The 17,152-nt window shown below is 38.1% G+C and overlaps 1 protein-coding gene across 3 annotated transcripts in view; it reads right to left on the bottom strand.

Annotated features, from left to right (window-relative positions):
• SOS1 (SOS Ras/Rac guanine nucleotide exchange factor 1) overlaps positions 1-17,152 on the bottom strand; it is a 43,840-nt gene that overhangs the window by 4,323 nt on the left and 22,365 nt on the right. For 2 of the 3 annotated variants that reach the window (XM_021538580.2, XM_021538581.3), the window contains 11 exons: positions 12,006-12,133; positions 10,581-11,236; positions 6,164-6,245; positions 5,831-5,953; positions 5,587-5,690; positions 4,257-4,479; positions 3,487-3,606; positions 3,007-3,169; positions 2,551-2,668; positions 1,121-1,293; positions 76-192 (listed from right to left, as the gene is read on the bottom strand). In XM_021538580.2, the coding sequence (XP_021394255.1) occupies positions 76-192; positions 1,121-1,293; positions 2,551-2,668; positions 3,007-3,169; positions 3,487-3,606; positions 4,257-4,479; positions 5,587-5,690; positions 5,831-5,953; positions 6,164-6,245; positions 10,581-11,236; positions 12,006-12,133 (2,007 nt within the window). The remainder of the gene's footprint in view (positions 1-75; positions 193-1,120; positions 1,294-2,550; positions 2,669-3,006; positions 3,170-3,486; positions 3,607-4,256; positions 4,480-5,586; positions 5,691-5,830; positions 5,954-6,163; positions 6,246-10,580; positions 11,237-12,005; positions 12,134-17,152) is intronic. The other variant, XM_021538582.2, reaches the window with a different exon arrangement.

Below are 17,152 nucleotides of genomic sequence, written 5' to 3'. Positions count from 1 at the left end.
GAAGTCAGAGATCTGAAATTACTTCTGCTGTCTCTAGCGCTTTTTGAAAAATAAATACAAAAATCAAATACTAACGAATCTTGGAGGAGGCTTGACATTTCGTGGCTCTATCTCCAGTGACTTGTTGAACAGATAATCTGTAAATTCTGTCTCCACGCTGTTTCCCATTGGATTCAGGTTTTCAAAAAATCTCTGCAATACAACAAAGCAGACAACTTGTCAGCTAAGATGCTTCTTAATATTGCTTGTTTCTACAGCGCAAATGATCCCACCTGTTCGAGAAAAGAGCGAAAATGCTGGAGTAAGAGATAATGACAGACTTAAGCTATTAAATCTTCTTGTTGCCAGGCCTTTTCTGGACATTGCTACTACTATGCTTGGCCTGAAAACCAGCTGGGGAAGTATCCTAAATGCTTTCTGCAGTGCAAAGTGCAAAGTCAGACCATGTTTGCCCAAACACTTCCAGAAGAGGCTGCAAACAATCCATCTTTACACTGATGCAGGGAAGACTGCTCCCACAATGCATTCCGTCAAAGCCTAAGGAGAACAAATTTAAAAAACCTTGCAGAATCTCTTAAGATACCCTATCCTGTGACTCTCTGAAAGCACACAGCTCAAAAGATGGCAAGAAGAAAAAAGGATGAAAGGAAAGCAACCAGAGAGGATAATGCTTAGACAACACCTCAGACCAAGGAAAACAAACACCAAGAGAAAGAAAGATGTATCATCTCCATCAACACATGACATAAGCACAGTGCTATCAGGTAAAAATGGAACATAAAAGCAGTCTAACAGGAGAGGAAAAGACAACTGGGCTCACTGGACAAATAATTGAAACTGAGTGAAGGACAATGAGAATCTGCCAGTTTCAGTTCCTGTCTAACACTGATCAATAAGAAGATCTACCAATGTCCCAACAGCTGAGAAAAAAAATGAAACAAACCCAAGGAACTGCAAGCATGGAGCTTTTTGCCCTTTCTTACACCGAGACCCAAGAGAAGTTTTATGACAGACCTGCTGCTCATCTCTGGTTCAGTCAGACTGAATCTATGTGAATTCTGTCTGTCCTTATGGTCTGTAAGTTGGCAGAATCACCACAGAAAGAAATTGTGTCACTCACCCTGATGTCAAATTCCACTCTTAAACAATACGGCTGGTTCTGGTACTGCTGGATCTCCCCTGTTATCTCAGCTACCTTCCTTCTCTTGCTGAAGTTTATAAGGTCTTTCCCATGGCGCTTGAGAAATTCAGGATTGCCTTCTTCTGTTTTCAAAATGTTGGTTAAGTAAATCCCTAAACAGCACACAGAAGAGGTTTTCAACACAGAATACGAAACAAGGAGGAAGTCACAACTGGAATACAAGGAATTCTTAAAAAATTTAATTTGTGCACTGCACTTATTTAGAAAATGCCTCTGTTAGGGTCAATAAGAGAATTGCACCTCACCTTCCAATAAGGGCAACAATTTAAATATTTTAACATGCCTTTTCCAGAGAAATGTCCCCAAAGCCTGTGCATCTTTCTATGTTTTAGGAAGCTCACACAACTGAATACAAAAAGAGGACACTGAACAGGAGTGCTTTCTCTTAACTCCTCTTCTCCATTAGACACCCCAGCTAAACTCCAAAACTTATTTTCAAGTTTTATCCTGACTTCATAATTGCATCAAATAATTTGAAGATTAGGAAGCAAAAAGTGCTCTCCACTCTGTAGATAATGAGCCTGGAATTGTCATTATGACTTGACAATTTGGAATTAATCCCAGAAAGAATAAATAAATAACTGAAGCTATTCACATGTGATCCTGCTAACCTCTACTCATCTCTGAATCAGGACAGAAGGTTTCTTAGTTGATCTTATCTTTCTTTACAGAGCTCTAGAGTATATCTTTCCCCAGTCTGTAAAAGGCCAAAAAAGCCACCAACACTATGTTCTTTCAGTTTTGGCTTGAAGCCTATGTTAGACAAATGCACTGTCCTGGCTCGGAACTGATCTGTAGCAAACATTTAAGTGGCTAGCTTAAGAACAGAAATGACATGTACTTAAAATCACAATCTGTTAAATATCAGCTATCTGCTTCAAAGAAGAGCTGTTAAATCTGAGATAAAGAGGATGCTTGCTTTCCAGACTCTATTTATACAGAAATAAGACTTTTTAATAAAAATGAGACTGTAGTTGCATTTCTTGGAACACTTTATGAGGAAGAGGATCTTGCTTTTTCTCCCAGTCAATGGCAATAATATTTCTAATGTGAACACCTTCTATTGAGAGTATTTCTGGCTGTAGCAGTTCAAACCACACTCAAAGTAAAAATCAGCAAATATGGAAATAGGATATTGCAGATACACTGATTTTTACTGCAAATAACATCTTCAATGAATAGTCACTTCAGGGTTTTTTTTTCACATATTCATGTCTGGGCACCTGAAATTCCAATTCACTGTCCTGTTAAAATTTTCCCTTTATTGTTCATACTCTGTTTAGTCCATAAGCTCAATACTTTTGAAATGTTAACGTGTGACATGGCTCATCCAAACCACATGTACTCACCAAAAAAAGGCACACAAGGAGGATTAATGGACCTGAGTTTTGCCAAGTATTTCTTATAATGGTCTTCACTCAGCTCATAAGCTTCTTCTAAGATCTTCTTTTGGCGACTTGGAATTTGCTTAAAAGAGAGATCAAACAGGAGGTTTGGAAAAAGAAGATAAAGGCATGGCCCAGCAACAATACTGAGAGTAATGGTCTCCCACTGGTACTTGAATCAGGGACCATGAGGACAGTGCCCCACCATCCTGAGATGTCTTACTTAAGTGGGGATGGATTTCTTGCTTCTGAAAGCAAGGAAAAAACCCTCTCTCTTACACCCTGGTTGATTAATTTCTTGAGGGATTTACTTTCCTTGCTCCTTGGAAGCATGTGCTTACTGACAAGACAGGCTTTCAGTGTAGCCAAGGTACCCTGCACGACACTGTCATAGCAAAAGTGGAAAACATTTCACTGTACCTCAAATGTGTGATCCAACCTATAAACTGCTGCGGAGTTCATAGCACTGACAATCTCAAGGACACCATTAAAGTTGTTTAGCTCTTGAAAAACTTGCAGGATCTCAATTATCCGGCTCACTACAATTACTCTTTCCTCTAGGTTTTCTGTTTCTACAATGCATCTAAATACACAAGAACATTGGGGGTTGTATTAAAGCGCTGATGAGGTTTCCAAAGTCAAATACTAAGTTGTAACACAAACAAATATGATTTTATCAAATTACTTGAGGTAGATCTGAAAACGTCTTAGAGATTTCAAAATTTATTTCTAAGAATAAAAAGCTTGAGACCACTATGGTAAATTTCTCACAGGGACCAGTTTTAGCATCTAAACACCAAAACAGGAATTCTCCCAGAACAGAATTTTTCACAGTATACTTGTGAATGAACTGTAAATGTCCAGATATGGAGTAGGTGCAGATTCAGGAAAGTCACTTACTTTTCAAACCACAGAGTTAGGTTAGTTGTATGCCTTATCATTTTGAGAAGGTTGGGAGAATTAATTTCTTTATCTTCCTTTGTCCACACACTTCCAACTAGTTCTGATGGCTGCACAGCTCTGGAAAAGTAGATGTTTTATCAAAAAATGTAACTGAAAGCAGGAAAGAAGATATTATTTTTCCAAACTGTCTTGATTTTCACTGAATTTGGAATTGATATTTAGAAATAAATTTAGAAATACAATGTTAGGCTGCCCTCATGACTAAATGACTGATTCTTTTTTGGACTGTAGATATTTCTTAATCTATGTGACTCTTAAGCATCTCTGTTCATCTAAATGAAAAATGAAATCTCCATCTCATTCACTGTAACAAAATGTGAGTTTCCAATGCCTGAATAATTTCTTATAGAAAGCTGATGAGATCTGACACAGTCCTTAATTTGCTACATAAACCAGGATGTGAAGAAAACCGATTTAATAATTGTTCATACTTCTCAAATGTTGATCTACTCAGAAAATATCAAGAGAAAGCTGGAGCACAAGACAATTAACAGTATGCAACAGTCACCATACTGCACATTAACTTGGGGAGGATAAAACAAATATTGTATTTAAGAGAGCTTCCTCTGTAAAATGGAAATGAATACACAACACTGGTAAAGTCCCTTAATTTCTGTGGGGCTTTACATCAAAGGCCCACAGGAACAATTTCAGGCATGGAGAATATTTTGACTTGTGCCACGTGTTTCTCAGTGGAGGAAAGTTACCTGTAAAAATCTGACTCCAGTAAAGTGAGCTGCCGAGCAATTTCTATGGGATGCAGAGTGAGCAAGTCAAAAGTCTCTGTGTGGCCTGGTTTGCTGATGTGCCACTCAATTGCTGGAGGGGGGCTCTCAAAAGTGATGTTGTGGCTCGGCCCAATGGCTTGTGCCTGCTTTTTCCTGTTGATTATCTTTGTGATGGATTCAACCCACTTCTTCATGGCTTTGCCTGGCACATAGGGAAAATTACTATTTAGTTAATACTGTTTTTCATAAGATATCGGTATAACTCAGGAATCTTTGGATGTAAACCCAAAACCTACTAAACTAAAGCAATCATATATTCTTTAAGATTGGCAGTCTCTACACAAGTGTAGAAGTATTCAAAGATAAAAAGAATTCCTCAACAGCCAATGCTGAGCATGATTTTACCCCAGCACAAATCAGAACATCCAAATTAGTCTCCTGCTCTGATTTACATGCCTTTCTTTTCTGAGTTTACAGTGAGTTTTTGGGAACAAACCTTTTCTTGCCCAAAATGCACTTCTGCAAACACCTTGACCTTTCTAGTTTGGGCAAGAGCATGTGATTACCTCAGACAACCTAGAAAGTCAAAATACCAAACAGAGAGAAGCTTCTCCCTGTACTGCATTTACCATCAAAGCTGAGAATAAAACTAAAAGGCCAATGCCTTTCTAGCTCTGCACCATAAGAATTTCATGCACCAGTCCATTGAAAATTTACCAGTAACATCCGATGAATTACCTGTCTCATTCTGCCCTCTTTTTAGTGGCTAAATAACCACTAAGTACTTCTCTGACATAGTCTTTTCCTGAAAATTGCTCCTGTGTTTGTCTTGGCTTTCTTAAAAAGGACACAGGAAAAGTCTGTACAATCACAACGGCAAGGTGTCCTACAGTTCTCATATGCACTGTGAAGTAGCTGGAAACTCTTGTTTCAAAGAAATAATGGTTTCCACCATCCAAATTTCCAAAAATTACCTCTGTGTAAAGTTTAAAATGACAATCAAAGCAATTATTCTGTCCTGATCATGACTTGGTTCTTATTATTTTTCATTATTTCAGTCCCTCTACAACAAAACTCAATTTATGTAAATAACAATCATTATTGTGAACAAGAGGCAGATTTTGAATAATAGTGTGTGTGTGGGCTTAATGAAAGTTTATTTCACCCTCTTTATGAAGTATTTAATAAGCAGTCTGTCCTGTTTTTCCTGAAAGCAAAATTGATCACAATTCTGATCTTTGAAAATGGGATTCACCTTTGAAATGGGATGCTTTAGGATAAATGTCAGCACTTAAGGGACCGTAAATACCTCTTACTGTTCCAATGAACTCTTCCAAACGTTTCAGAAGGTCAGCGTCTCTCTCAAAGTCATAGAAATGGTGCTCTACCCAGTGTCGGCACACATTCAGTACTCTGCAAAGCAAAGCCCCAATGAGCACTCTAAGCTCAGCCCACCTTCCCCGTGAGAGCAGCTGCAGGAAGGGCTCTGGCAGCTCCGAGCGCCGGAGCAGCCGAAGGCAGCGCTTGGGCGGCTCCCAGGGCGCAGCACTCACCGCAGCTGCACAGGCTGGATGTACTCCTTCCTAAAGCGCTTCAGCTCGGCGCTCAGCGGCTGGTCCCCGTTCTCCATGGCCATCCGGTCGGCTTCCGTGGGCTCCGGCTCTGGAATTTCAAACCTAGCACAGAACATGGGTGTAAGCACCAGCCTCGGGCACAAGCTTCTGGATATAAACTTGTACATTTACTGGCAATCCTTGAATTGGACAATTTTTTAAAAGGTGTTTGAAGCGACAAGAAACCAGCTGGAAAGCCAGAATCTTACGCACTACAAGTAAAAAGAAAACAAAATGCACTGCATAAGGACAGTATTTTTAACAGTGGCATACCTTTCTATTAGCAAACTCAGCAACTCTTGAGGTCTACAGAAGGATCTATATGTTGTGAGAAAAGTCCGAACAAAGTTGGGATCTAAGACAAAGAATAATTTTACACTTATGTCAGCAATTACCTGCTTTTTTTTTTCTTTACAATAACTTCAGTTATCTGTTAAAATTAAGGATGTCACCCTATCAATTTACAGAGAAAATGATGTAAACCGAAATGGCTGTGATAACAATTCAAAGCCTCCTAAAATAGCAATACAAAGCAGAACTTAAAAACAATTTTAATTCTGTTGAAGGTTCACAACAGTTACTTTCCCCCTCCTCCCTCAATTGTTAAAAGACAGGATTCTTTTCCAGTGACTTTGAAATTAATGAATAGATGATTTTATTTACAAGTAAACAACTTTGGTTTTGACAGTGACTGAGACAAGAGAACTCAAAAAACACATCAAGTAACTTTGCACTGGATAGAAATGGCCTCTTCCAGGGGAGAATATTTCCCCTAAACTGGCACAACTGATAACCAGTCATGGTTAAAGCAGCCTAGATATTTTTTCACCTGATAGCTATGATATTTATTTCACTTCTACAAAATAAACTGATTTCATTTATATTGACTAATTACATATCAATTAATTTAAAATATGAAAATGTGTCTTAAAAACAATCAAAACAATCAGAAAACCAAAGTGTCTCTCATAACTACAAAAGCAAACCCATTTGTTTTCAAATATGAGGTAATGCTGTGACAGCTCACTGGCACTGCACAGAGCTGACTAGAAACAAGGCTAACACTGTTATCACTGAATTAATGAGCAGATTGCAACAGCTTTGCATATTAAATCCATAGCCAGATTTGAAAACCAAATCCCAGCTGGAATTGTCTTAACATGGAGTGGCTGAAGAGGAGCTCACAGGACTTGAAGCAAGAATTCCTGTAGGCTGTAACATGGAGGATGAAAAGGCTGCATTATTTGACCTAATGCTCTACTGGATTTGTTTCCTGGAATATGGATTTTTAAGAGCTGCTTTAAAATCCTCCTTAACTCTTTACCAGCAGCTTGTACATTTGAATGAACATTCTCTACCCTTCTTAGACCCCACTGAGTTGTTCACTTGGGCAACAGTTTGCTGTGATGTGCTGCACACCTTAACTGTGCCATGTAACACAGCATTTCCTTGCAATTTTGTTGCATGACAATTCTCATTCCTTTAACAATTGCCTATTCTGCTTCTCACATGTTCTTCATTACTCCATTTTTCTAATCATAATTCCTCTCCCACCAATCCTTGAAACTGTACAGTCCAAAATTATTTTCAAAGGCAGAACTTCAATACTTTTTGCACTAAGATGGTCATCCCTGTTCACATCATCTTCATAATGAAAATACACAAATTCTGCTGTCCTAAAGAAGCACAGTAACTCATGCTTTCAAAGCTTGCAACCTGTACACAGCATCTACACTAAGTAAGAGATTTTTGTCTACATGAAAAAAAGAACTTCCATAGCAATTAAAATTTTCAGATCACTGCAAGCTCTGAGTCGTAGCTATTATAATTTACAGGTAGGGTCAGCATATAAATCCACAATACATATTGAATTTCAAACTGTGTAGATCAGAAAATAAAATCTAACTTTGTTATCTTGCTAGCAATAACTGTGACTCAGAATAGTGTACAATATATGAGTAAGTTTTAAAAAAATACAGACAACACCAGTTAGTCAGGATGTCTGCTCATGTGATAATTCTCTCTTCAATGCAGCCAATTTGAAAGCTAAAAAAGAACAATAACTGTTCTACAAGGATTTATAAATAATCACCCTTGAATTCCTTAAGAAAGGAAACGGACACTATGATGACGCACAAGCACTCTTAACATATCAAAGCTTTAAAAATAGAAGAGTGCTGCCCTATAGATAAAAAAAAATGCCACGACTTTAAAATGTTGGTACCACCTAATCCAGCTGCTCTTAAACAAGAATTGAGCAAGAGGAGATAATGAATGCAGAAACACAGTAAAACAAGGAAAATCCACCAGAATCTGCAAATAGGGTCAGAACCTGAACTTCTAATTGCAGGGCAGTTTCTCTCATGTAAAAAGACAAGGAAAGCTGCTTTTGCAGAGGAGATTTCTCTCTGTTTTGCTGCTTCACCACAGGATAGTTTGGACAGTCTGCCACACCTCATGACCAGGTGGCCATCAGGGCTGTCTCCCTGTCTGAGCTGTTGTAAAAGATGGATGCCTCCCACGCTTGGCAGAATTGTTTCCTTAGAGCTGTCCCTGTTTCACAGCAAAGAAATTTTGGCTGATAAAATGGTTTCTCATTTGTCAAGGGGGTGAGGGATGACAAATAAAATGTCCAACACCCATATCTACAAAAGAGGTGGACTGTGTGGATCTTCATATATTACAAAAAATTGAGACCTAATTTGACTACAGCAACTAACTAAACTGCAAAAAATTTATATTACCTTTGCAAAGTGCATCTGTAATTATTTCTTACATCACTTGACCTACAAAGATAAAAACCCTAGAGAAAAGTCACAGCTACAGTAAATACTGTCTTTAGACTGGCAGATCAAGGGCTGCCCTTACCAGCCACACTGCATTTCAGAAAAATTTCCTCCGAAAGGTAAATACTTGCTGTTCTGGCATCTGAATATAAAACCAATAAAGACTTTTAAGATTACCACATGTACACAATCCTGTGTGGGGCAAGAAAAGCATTTCTACAGTCTGTAGCTGTTTGGTTACATATCACCAAGGCACGTATCTTCCCAGGTCTCCAAGCAGAGGAGAAGCCTTGAACTCAGCTGATACATGTGTGAAAGAGCTAACCTGGTACTCTGGAGAGCTGCTGCCCTACTCACTGCATCTCACAAGATGCAACAAAACCCTGAATGATTTACATCACCAATGGACCATGTTTCCTGTACAACAGAGCATTTTTGGTTGAGTCACTCTATCTTTTATTTCTTTGCTGCCCTGGAAAAGACTGCACAGAATGGTGAGAACAATGATATTTTTCCTCACAGATAACCAATTATAAAACAGAAGGTATAGAAGATAAGTGTTGAGAAATTATGCACAAAGTAGCAACGCAGCATCACATCCACTAAGATGTTTAAGGCTACAAAGACAAGCTACATACATTATAAGACAACTATTTTTATCCTTCTGGTCAAAGTCTTTCAGGCCACCTCTCAGTACCCATATTCTCAGTTTTCTCATACAATAGTTTTTGCTAATTCTTTGGCAAAGACAACGCTAGATTTAGAAGTAACAGAAAAGTGCCTTCCTTTCTCTAAGGCTGAGTTGTTTAACTTTCAAGACTTATGACATAAAATTATGTAGATTTTACAATTAAATCATGCTTATAAAAATTTAAGTCAAGAGCTAGAAGTTTATAAAGTTACAAGAAAATGAAGAGAGGTGCAAAATTGCTCAGGTAAAAACTGCCAGCACAATATTGCATTTGGCTTTCTAGCAAATGTTAGGAAAACTCAAGGAAATTAAAGAAGAGCAAAAATAGTAATGGAGCAAAGAGATATAAATATAAGTTTTTAAAAAAGTAAACAGAGTACTAAACTATGGGAATTAAATTCTGCTTACTCCTCATTTCTTTCAAACAAATATTCCTGATCTGTGTAGGGTATCTAGGACTGAGCTCCAGAAGAACAATCTACTACAATTATGACTGCAAAAAGGAAGAAAAAAAATATCATTGAATATGAAAAGCACCAAGATTCATGAAGTTTCAGAATAACTGAGATACAGACAGAATCAGAAAAAAAAAATAAAACTCAAGCCCATGCTTTGCAGCACATCTTATGAAAATCCTGGGGTGCTATCAAGAAGAACCCCAGACACTGAGGTCAGCCTGGATAACCACATAAATATCTTTAACATGACTTCAACACAAACAGAAACCCTAAGTCAAAAGTCCTTAAATCAAATCCTCACTGAAGTTCTGAATAAGGCAAAGTTCTAAGGTCAAAGTATGCAAGTGACTGCATCTATCAAGTTGATATTGGTCTTTCCATGACATGCCAGCATGGACACAGGTAATACCTGACAGAGTACAACCCTGAACTGAAAACACTGGGCCCATAATTCTCTTCCACAATGCTGGCCTTTCCTGTGTCACCCAGCTTTAGAAGTCTGGAGGGAAGGCAGTTCTTGTAGCTTGGGGCACAAAGGAAGAAGTATTGTCTAGAGCTCAATTGCTGTAGGCCCCCACCCCCATCTCTTGCATGAGAACAATCCTATGCACATGTAATATCCCATGTGAACTGCCAAGCACATTCACTTTTCACTCACTTTATGCCTTTTGCTGCATGTATTTAACACAGGAAGAGAAGCAAGCATGAACAAATTCCTACTTTGAGTTTAGGCTGCACAAACTCAAGTGCCTCACCTGCATACATGTGGTATGTCAGCCTCTCAATGAGCTTCACAACAGTTCCTGCCTTGATGATGGGGATTCCAGATTTGGGCTGCATGTTCTCTTCAAACACAATATTCTCTTCAGAGTCGGGTTCTGCAAATCTATAAAACTCAGGATTTGGAAATCGCATCTGCTCCTCTTTTTCTTCCTGTAACATTGTTACATCCAACATCCTTTCCAGTGTGCTTCTATATTGCAAAGATATCAATGCTGCCATCCAGTTGTTTTTCTCTTCAGCTGATTTAGCAGCAAAAATAACACTGTTCTCATCTTTTAAGATGATTTCAAAAGCATGTCTATACTCATTAGTGTCATCTTTATCATTGATTTGTACCTTTCGCATGAAGAACTTCTCCTTGAGTCGATATTCTGCATTGCTAGCACCAGGAAGTCTTGGCTGGCCATGATTTGACTTACAGCAAATCATCAAGCCATCAAACAGGAATATGTGTCTCTCGTGCTTTGCTCCTACACGTGTGAGAGTTCCTTCCATGATGAACTCGTTACAGCACTGTCCAATGTCTTTACCCTCCCAACCATCAATATTTTTCTGAATTTCATTCATTTTCTTAATTGCTAGCTGCTTCCCCTTCATCTGCTGAGTATAGAACCGGCATGCGGATTCACTTCAGTGGAGGATGGGAAAAAGACAGCCTATTAGTGCACATGTATTTAAAAAAGCACAACCACCACTGACACAAAAACACCACATCATCCTTCTGAGAAGTGAGTACTCCACTGAGAATATAATTTCATCATTCAATATCAGCACCATTGCAAAGTCTTAACTAAAGTATCTCATCTGATAAATTTTCTACTTCAGCAACAGATGTTTTACCTAAACACAAACAACCAGAGGCAGACAAGTTGTGAGTGCTTCTTAGCCCAACAAGCCACTCACTTCCATAACCAGAAGAACAATTCTAGATAGCATTAATTTGAAACAAGTACATTCAGAAAAAACAAGCTGTTAAATGCATTCATGTTCAAGCCTAAAGGTTACCCTCGGTAGCACAAAAACTGTCTGGCAACAAAAATATTGAAACAATTTTAGGAGTAGTTTCAAATTCAAGAACATTCCCTTCTAACTATACAGAAAGGTACCTTTAGAATAGCTTTTATTTATTATCTGAGCCAAATTAACCCACTAATGCTGTAACTTTCTACTTACCAGTGAATTCTCAGAACGTCTCAACTACCAGTTTGCAAGGACACATAGAAATTAGAACTGTTTTAAAACAATAACAAATTATCTTGGCTTTGATGTCACTTCCTCTGAAAAAGCAGGCTTGTCACAAACTATTTTGTTCATTGTTTACTAAAAGAGGAAACCAGAAGCCCTGGATTTATAGCAAAGCATTAAGAGCAGAGAGCAGAAAAACCGGAAACGTTTACCTAAGCCTTCGTTTTGCAAGGCTTTTGGAGCATATCCGTTCCATACTGCTTTGAAGATTTAGCAGGGCAGTTATTGCTTGCTTCAAGCACTCCTTATCTTCTTCATCCTCACTTTTTTCTTCCAATTGCTGTGAACATTGAAAGTCAAAGACAGGAAGTGTTACAAGCATTTTGGTATGTGCAAATCCAGAAGTTTGACCCAGGAAGAACAAATCTAACCATCTGCTGATTTTCTGTGCTCCTGCTTGTTATAAAAGTTAATGGTAATAACCAGGTGTGCTATTGACACAGGTGAGAGACAACTCTCTGCTAAAAGCCTAATCACACTAAAATACAGCACAGTTATTAAGGTGCCCCAGATACAAACATACTCAGACATGCAGTATTTATCTCAAACTGGTTTGATTTACCTTACAGCTCCTTAATGGAACCCATTTCAGGCGTTAAATCTTAAGAAGAACAAGCAAGGAAGAAGATCCCCATACACACCATACTACAGGACAAGAACAAATCAGTTTGTAACACATAAACATCCTGGAACAGGCAAGCTTGACCCGAAGTTAAGCAGAATTCCTTCATCCCATTTAAAAAAAGATTACAAGGACTCTCACCTCATGAATAACAGTCTAATTAATAAATCAGGTGGAAGGGGACCTTGGAAATTATCTCAAGCCAATCTCCAGCACAACTGCAGAGCCAACACAAATCAAGTTGCCCAGAGCCACAATGAGTTTTAAATCTAAAAACTAAATTAAAACTGGGTAAGAAGGGTTAACACTTAATATTTTGTGTCTAACTATTGTTATGACAGGTAGACTTTTAAAACAAGATCTGCCATGTTCAAGATTGCTTAAATTGAAGATTTGCATCTCAAATCTTCATTTAAGCACTAAAACATTTTACGTGAGTAAAAAAATAGGTGACCACAGTTGTGGTTTAAATGTCAAACTGAAATAACATCTGCAGAATTATTAACAGACAAGCATTTTAGCCTATCACACACCAAGAATTAACTCTACACAATTGAAGGGTTTGTTATGGTGGTAGAAGTGAAGACCAGTATGAACCAGAACGAGACACCCTTGGAAAAAATAAAATTACGCTGTTCAATTCCAGTGTAAAATATAAGCATTGTTCTCCAAAATCCAACAGAGTACACAGTAATTTTTGATATTTTAATGGGTCAGAGAACTGCACAATTTTTTCCCTAACTAGAATTAATCATTCAATGCAACAGCTGTCAGTGCCAAAGACTACTCTGTTTCCAGCCATAAGGATGACCACAAAGTTTACTCTAGGCAGCTTTGGCTCCTGTAGTGTCATCTGTTGTACTGTTGTACTCTCAACCTAAGCAGCATTAGGTAGGAGAGCCTACTTGAGTAACAACCACTGAAAAAGGTCTGAGAATGCACCACAACAAGCATTACTCCCCAGAAGATCTCAGGGAGATGACATCATCCAAGAAGGAACAGACTACCCTCTTCATATTCCTCAAGCTCCAGATTTCGTGGAGGCATCATCTCCCCTTTGCTTCAGTTTTGCAGATCTGGGTTCAGAGGATTCCACACCAATGAGGCAGGAACAGCACTACTGGCAGAAGTCTTGAAAGAAAGCTCTGAAAAAGCTGTAACTACCTCTAAGATTTTGCATCTTTCCTGCACAAGCATTCAGAGAAAAATCTCTGCCTTGTGTGCTGCCTTTTTACAAACCTCCACCCAAACAGTCCGGCTGGATTTCCTAAAGTTTCTGGGTTGCTACTCTTCAGCAGTGGAAGAGATTGTTTAAGACTGGTATCCTTGAAAATAAGCCTTACTAGGTCCTAAAATATTCTGTACATTCTCTTCAGAAACAAAACTAATAAAGACTAACATTCATTACTGCAAAGCATTCTGCTCTTATGCTGCTTTTTACAGCAACCTCTCTCCAGCTGCAAAAATGTAGGTATTTATCCATGTCACAAAGCAAAACACATACGTACATATGGAGAAAGCAGTTAATAATTTCCCAACAGGATCCATTTGGAGTAATCCTATTTCCAATGGTAAACAGAAACGAAATCAAAATCCAGGGAGTGTAATTATACTCCAGGTTTAACATTTAAAAAGTGCTGTGCAGAAATGTGTGTTGTCTTCTGTTGTAACACCAACACAAATGGCAAATCAAGCAGTACTCTGAACTACTATGAAGACACTTCTCTGGACATAGGAATTTGGAAGTTTATATTCCAGCATGGTACTGTACAATTACCAAAACCAGATTTAACCAGAATTCAGTGTAAATTACAGCAACGATTTTATCTTACACTGCCCCTGGATAGTTTAGAAAAGGTGGAAAGTGAAATGGCATCACTGGAAAGCACCAGAAAGTATCTCTGCAAATCCTATTCATCCTTCTATAGCTGTGCAGTGCCCCCTAATGAAGAAACCAGGGAGATGCTAAGTGGTGAGGGGGGTTTTGTTTTGGGGTTGTTTGCTTTTGTTTGGTTTTATACAGGAAGTGCACTATATACTACAAAAATATTATAACATTAGGTGAAGGAAGTGCAGACTTCTGATTACCAGTACTATTACAAAGATTGTGGATTTTAACAATCTTATGAGAAAATATTGGCTTATCATTCATATGATTCATAACACTACAAGCACAAGACCCTGTTCATTCAAGGAAAACAAACCTGGAAAATAGAAGTCTCTAAAAAAAGAAAGTACTCTACATTCTAGGCCACAATTTCTGAAGAGACATCAGGAAGTGAACGACAAGGTATTTTGTTCTACCTGTTGCATACCACAAGGATTATATATTTATAAATTCCAAAGACACAGAAAAGAAATCCTTCTCATGCACTGCACAATTAGACTGGTAGTTGACATCTTACACTGTCAGAAAAGCATCTCTCTGGAAATACAGTATGAGAATATGCAGATACCACCACAGCAGCAGGTGTCATGATAGATACGAAGTCTTGTTTGCATCACAACCTAGACTTCTGTCCTCCCAGAAAAGTCTAACCACTGAAATCTGTGAACTGCAAGTTCCCCAGTTCCTCTGGGAATCAAGATCACAGCTTCAATACACAGAAGACAGAGCCCTTTTGTAATCAACAATAAAAACCAACAGGGTTTCTTCTCTGACCAAGGCAGGCAGGTCTGCTGGCACTTTGCCATAAACCAATCCTGGAAGGAGGCTCAACAGCATAGAGATACCTGAGAGCACCCTCTGACTTTTTGTAAATCCCAAAAAAACTCAGCCCAAAGCAGCAGTGTTCTGGGGACAAAGTAAAGTGTTCTCATATCTAGAAACTTTTAATTTTTAGCAAGCATCAGGAAATCATCTGGGACAGTAAATGGGGATAACTTCAGGGAACACTATGCACTTCTGGGAAATGCTAGAAGATTAAAAAGCATCTCACACTTGAAGCCTGAAGGACACTCCACATGCCATATTCCTGAACATATATACACAGCTTCAATGCAATGAAATTTGAAAAGTCATTTTGTTTTCATATAAACTCAGATAATCTTGAGCACAGTGCAGTAAAAATACTCATACAGTTATCTGTTTATTTAGATCTACATTACAGCAGGAGTGTTACTTGCACTGACAGTGAAATAGAACTTAATATCTTACTGAAGCAATGATAAAAACCTTTTCTCCACTCAAAGTTTAATTATCTCTTCTCGGTTTAATTTTAAAAAGTTACATAAAATAGGACATATCAAATATCAAACCCCAGATATCAGATAATTAGTTACATAAAGCCTTTAGCATTCTCTTGGAATTACATTTTAAAAGACACAGAAGCTAAAAGGCCCTCATCTTTTATTTCATGTTACATTTAATGCACATTATAAAACATGATCAACCCTTTGGGAAAGCATACTGGACAAGTAAACCATCAAAACAGAGGAAAACAAAAAGCATTTCAACTTTTAGTATAAGATTCCTTATTCCTTCACCTCATAAATAGATCTTAAATAGACTTAAAATAGATCCTAAATATATGTTGAAAATGCAAGTACATCAAATGTCATCCAAGCCCAAAAAACGTAAAAACATTTGGGCTAAAGAAACATGAGAATTTAAGGAATTGCTACTTTGATTACTCAATGTGAATGTTCTTATAAGGGGAAGGGGGGCATGTGTGTATGTGTGAAATTAAAATAATTACATTTCAGAATTCAATTACATTACTCTGAAGTGCCATTTTGAAAATCAGGATGGACACTGAGGAAAAGCCAGGAAGACTTGTTGAGAACTATATACTACATAAGTCTGTCAGCTGATGTTCCACCAATTCAACAGTTCAAAGTTCTCTACACACAGGTTCCTTGTGTGGCCAATTTGCCATTAGCATTCCCATAAAGAGGTACAGCCTGTCAAAAGACCATATTCCAGATTTGCTCCAGAGCTACGTCACCCTGCTAAGTGTTTCACCTGGTGTCTGCTCAACAGGAAGAGGTGCAATTTTGCTCTCAGTTTTTGCAATTTTGCTCTCAGTTTCTGCAGCTGGGAAGGGATTCATGTAAACAATCGATGTTAAGTTACAAACTCAGCATCTCCTTCACCAAGGAAGGGATAGAAAAGCAAAGCCTTTTTTCCAAATGTCTTCTCTGAGGTTCTCACAAAACTATTTGCTAAACATTCAGAGATTTTGCAGGCTACTAGTAGCCATTTATTCATTTTACGTTCCATTACTGTGAATGGCTACTTTGCCTATAAGAGGCCTTGACTTCTCCAAGTACAGAAAACCCGTTTGCTCTGCATTTTTCAGAAATAATGGGGTTTGGCTTTTTTTTTTGCATGTGCTGATGTCTCCTCCACAGCAGCATCATTACCTTTCTGCAACAAATGTACAAGTTCACACAGATCCTTCTAGAGCCTTCATGCTCTGAAACTCTCTTCTCTCTTACTGTCAACTTTGGTTTGTCTCATCACTATTAGCAGACCTGCAGAATACATTAGAAATTTAAAACTCATAATTTAGTTCATAGTGTTTAGTTAGATCAGTATTTGAAATATCACAGAATATTTACCTACGCCATTCCACACTTGTAATTGAGGTCTTCCCTTTTCTATCCCCAAATTTTCCATCAATGTAAAGACAATGCAATTTGAAAACATCTTCCCTTTCTTCTGTAATTCCAAAG

This window comes from Lonchura striata, unplaced genomic scaffold (genome assembly GCF_046129695.1).
Source record: "Lonchura striata isolate bLonStr1 unplaced genomic scaffold, bLonStr1.mat Scaffold_149, whole genome shotgun sequence".
NCBI lineage: Eukaryota > Metazoa > Chordata > Aves > Passeriformes > Estrildidae > Lonchura > Lonchura striata.
This window is presented reverse-complemented; position numbering and strand designations above follow the sequence as displayed.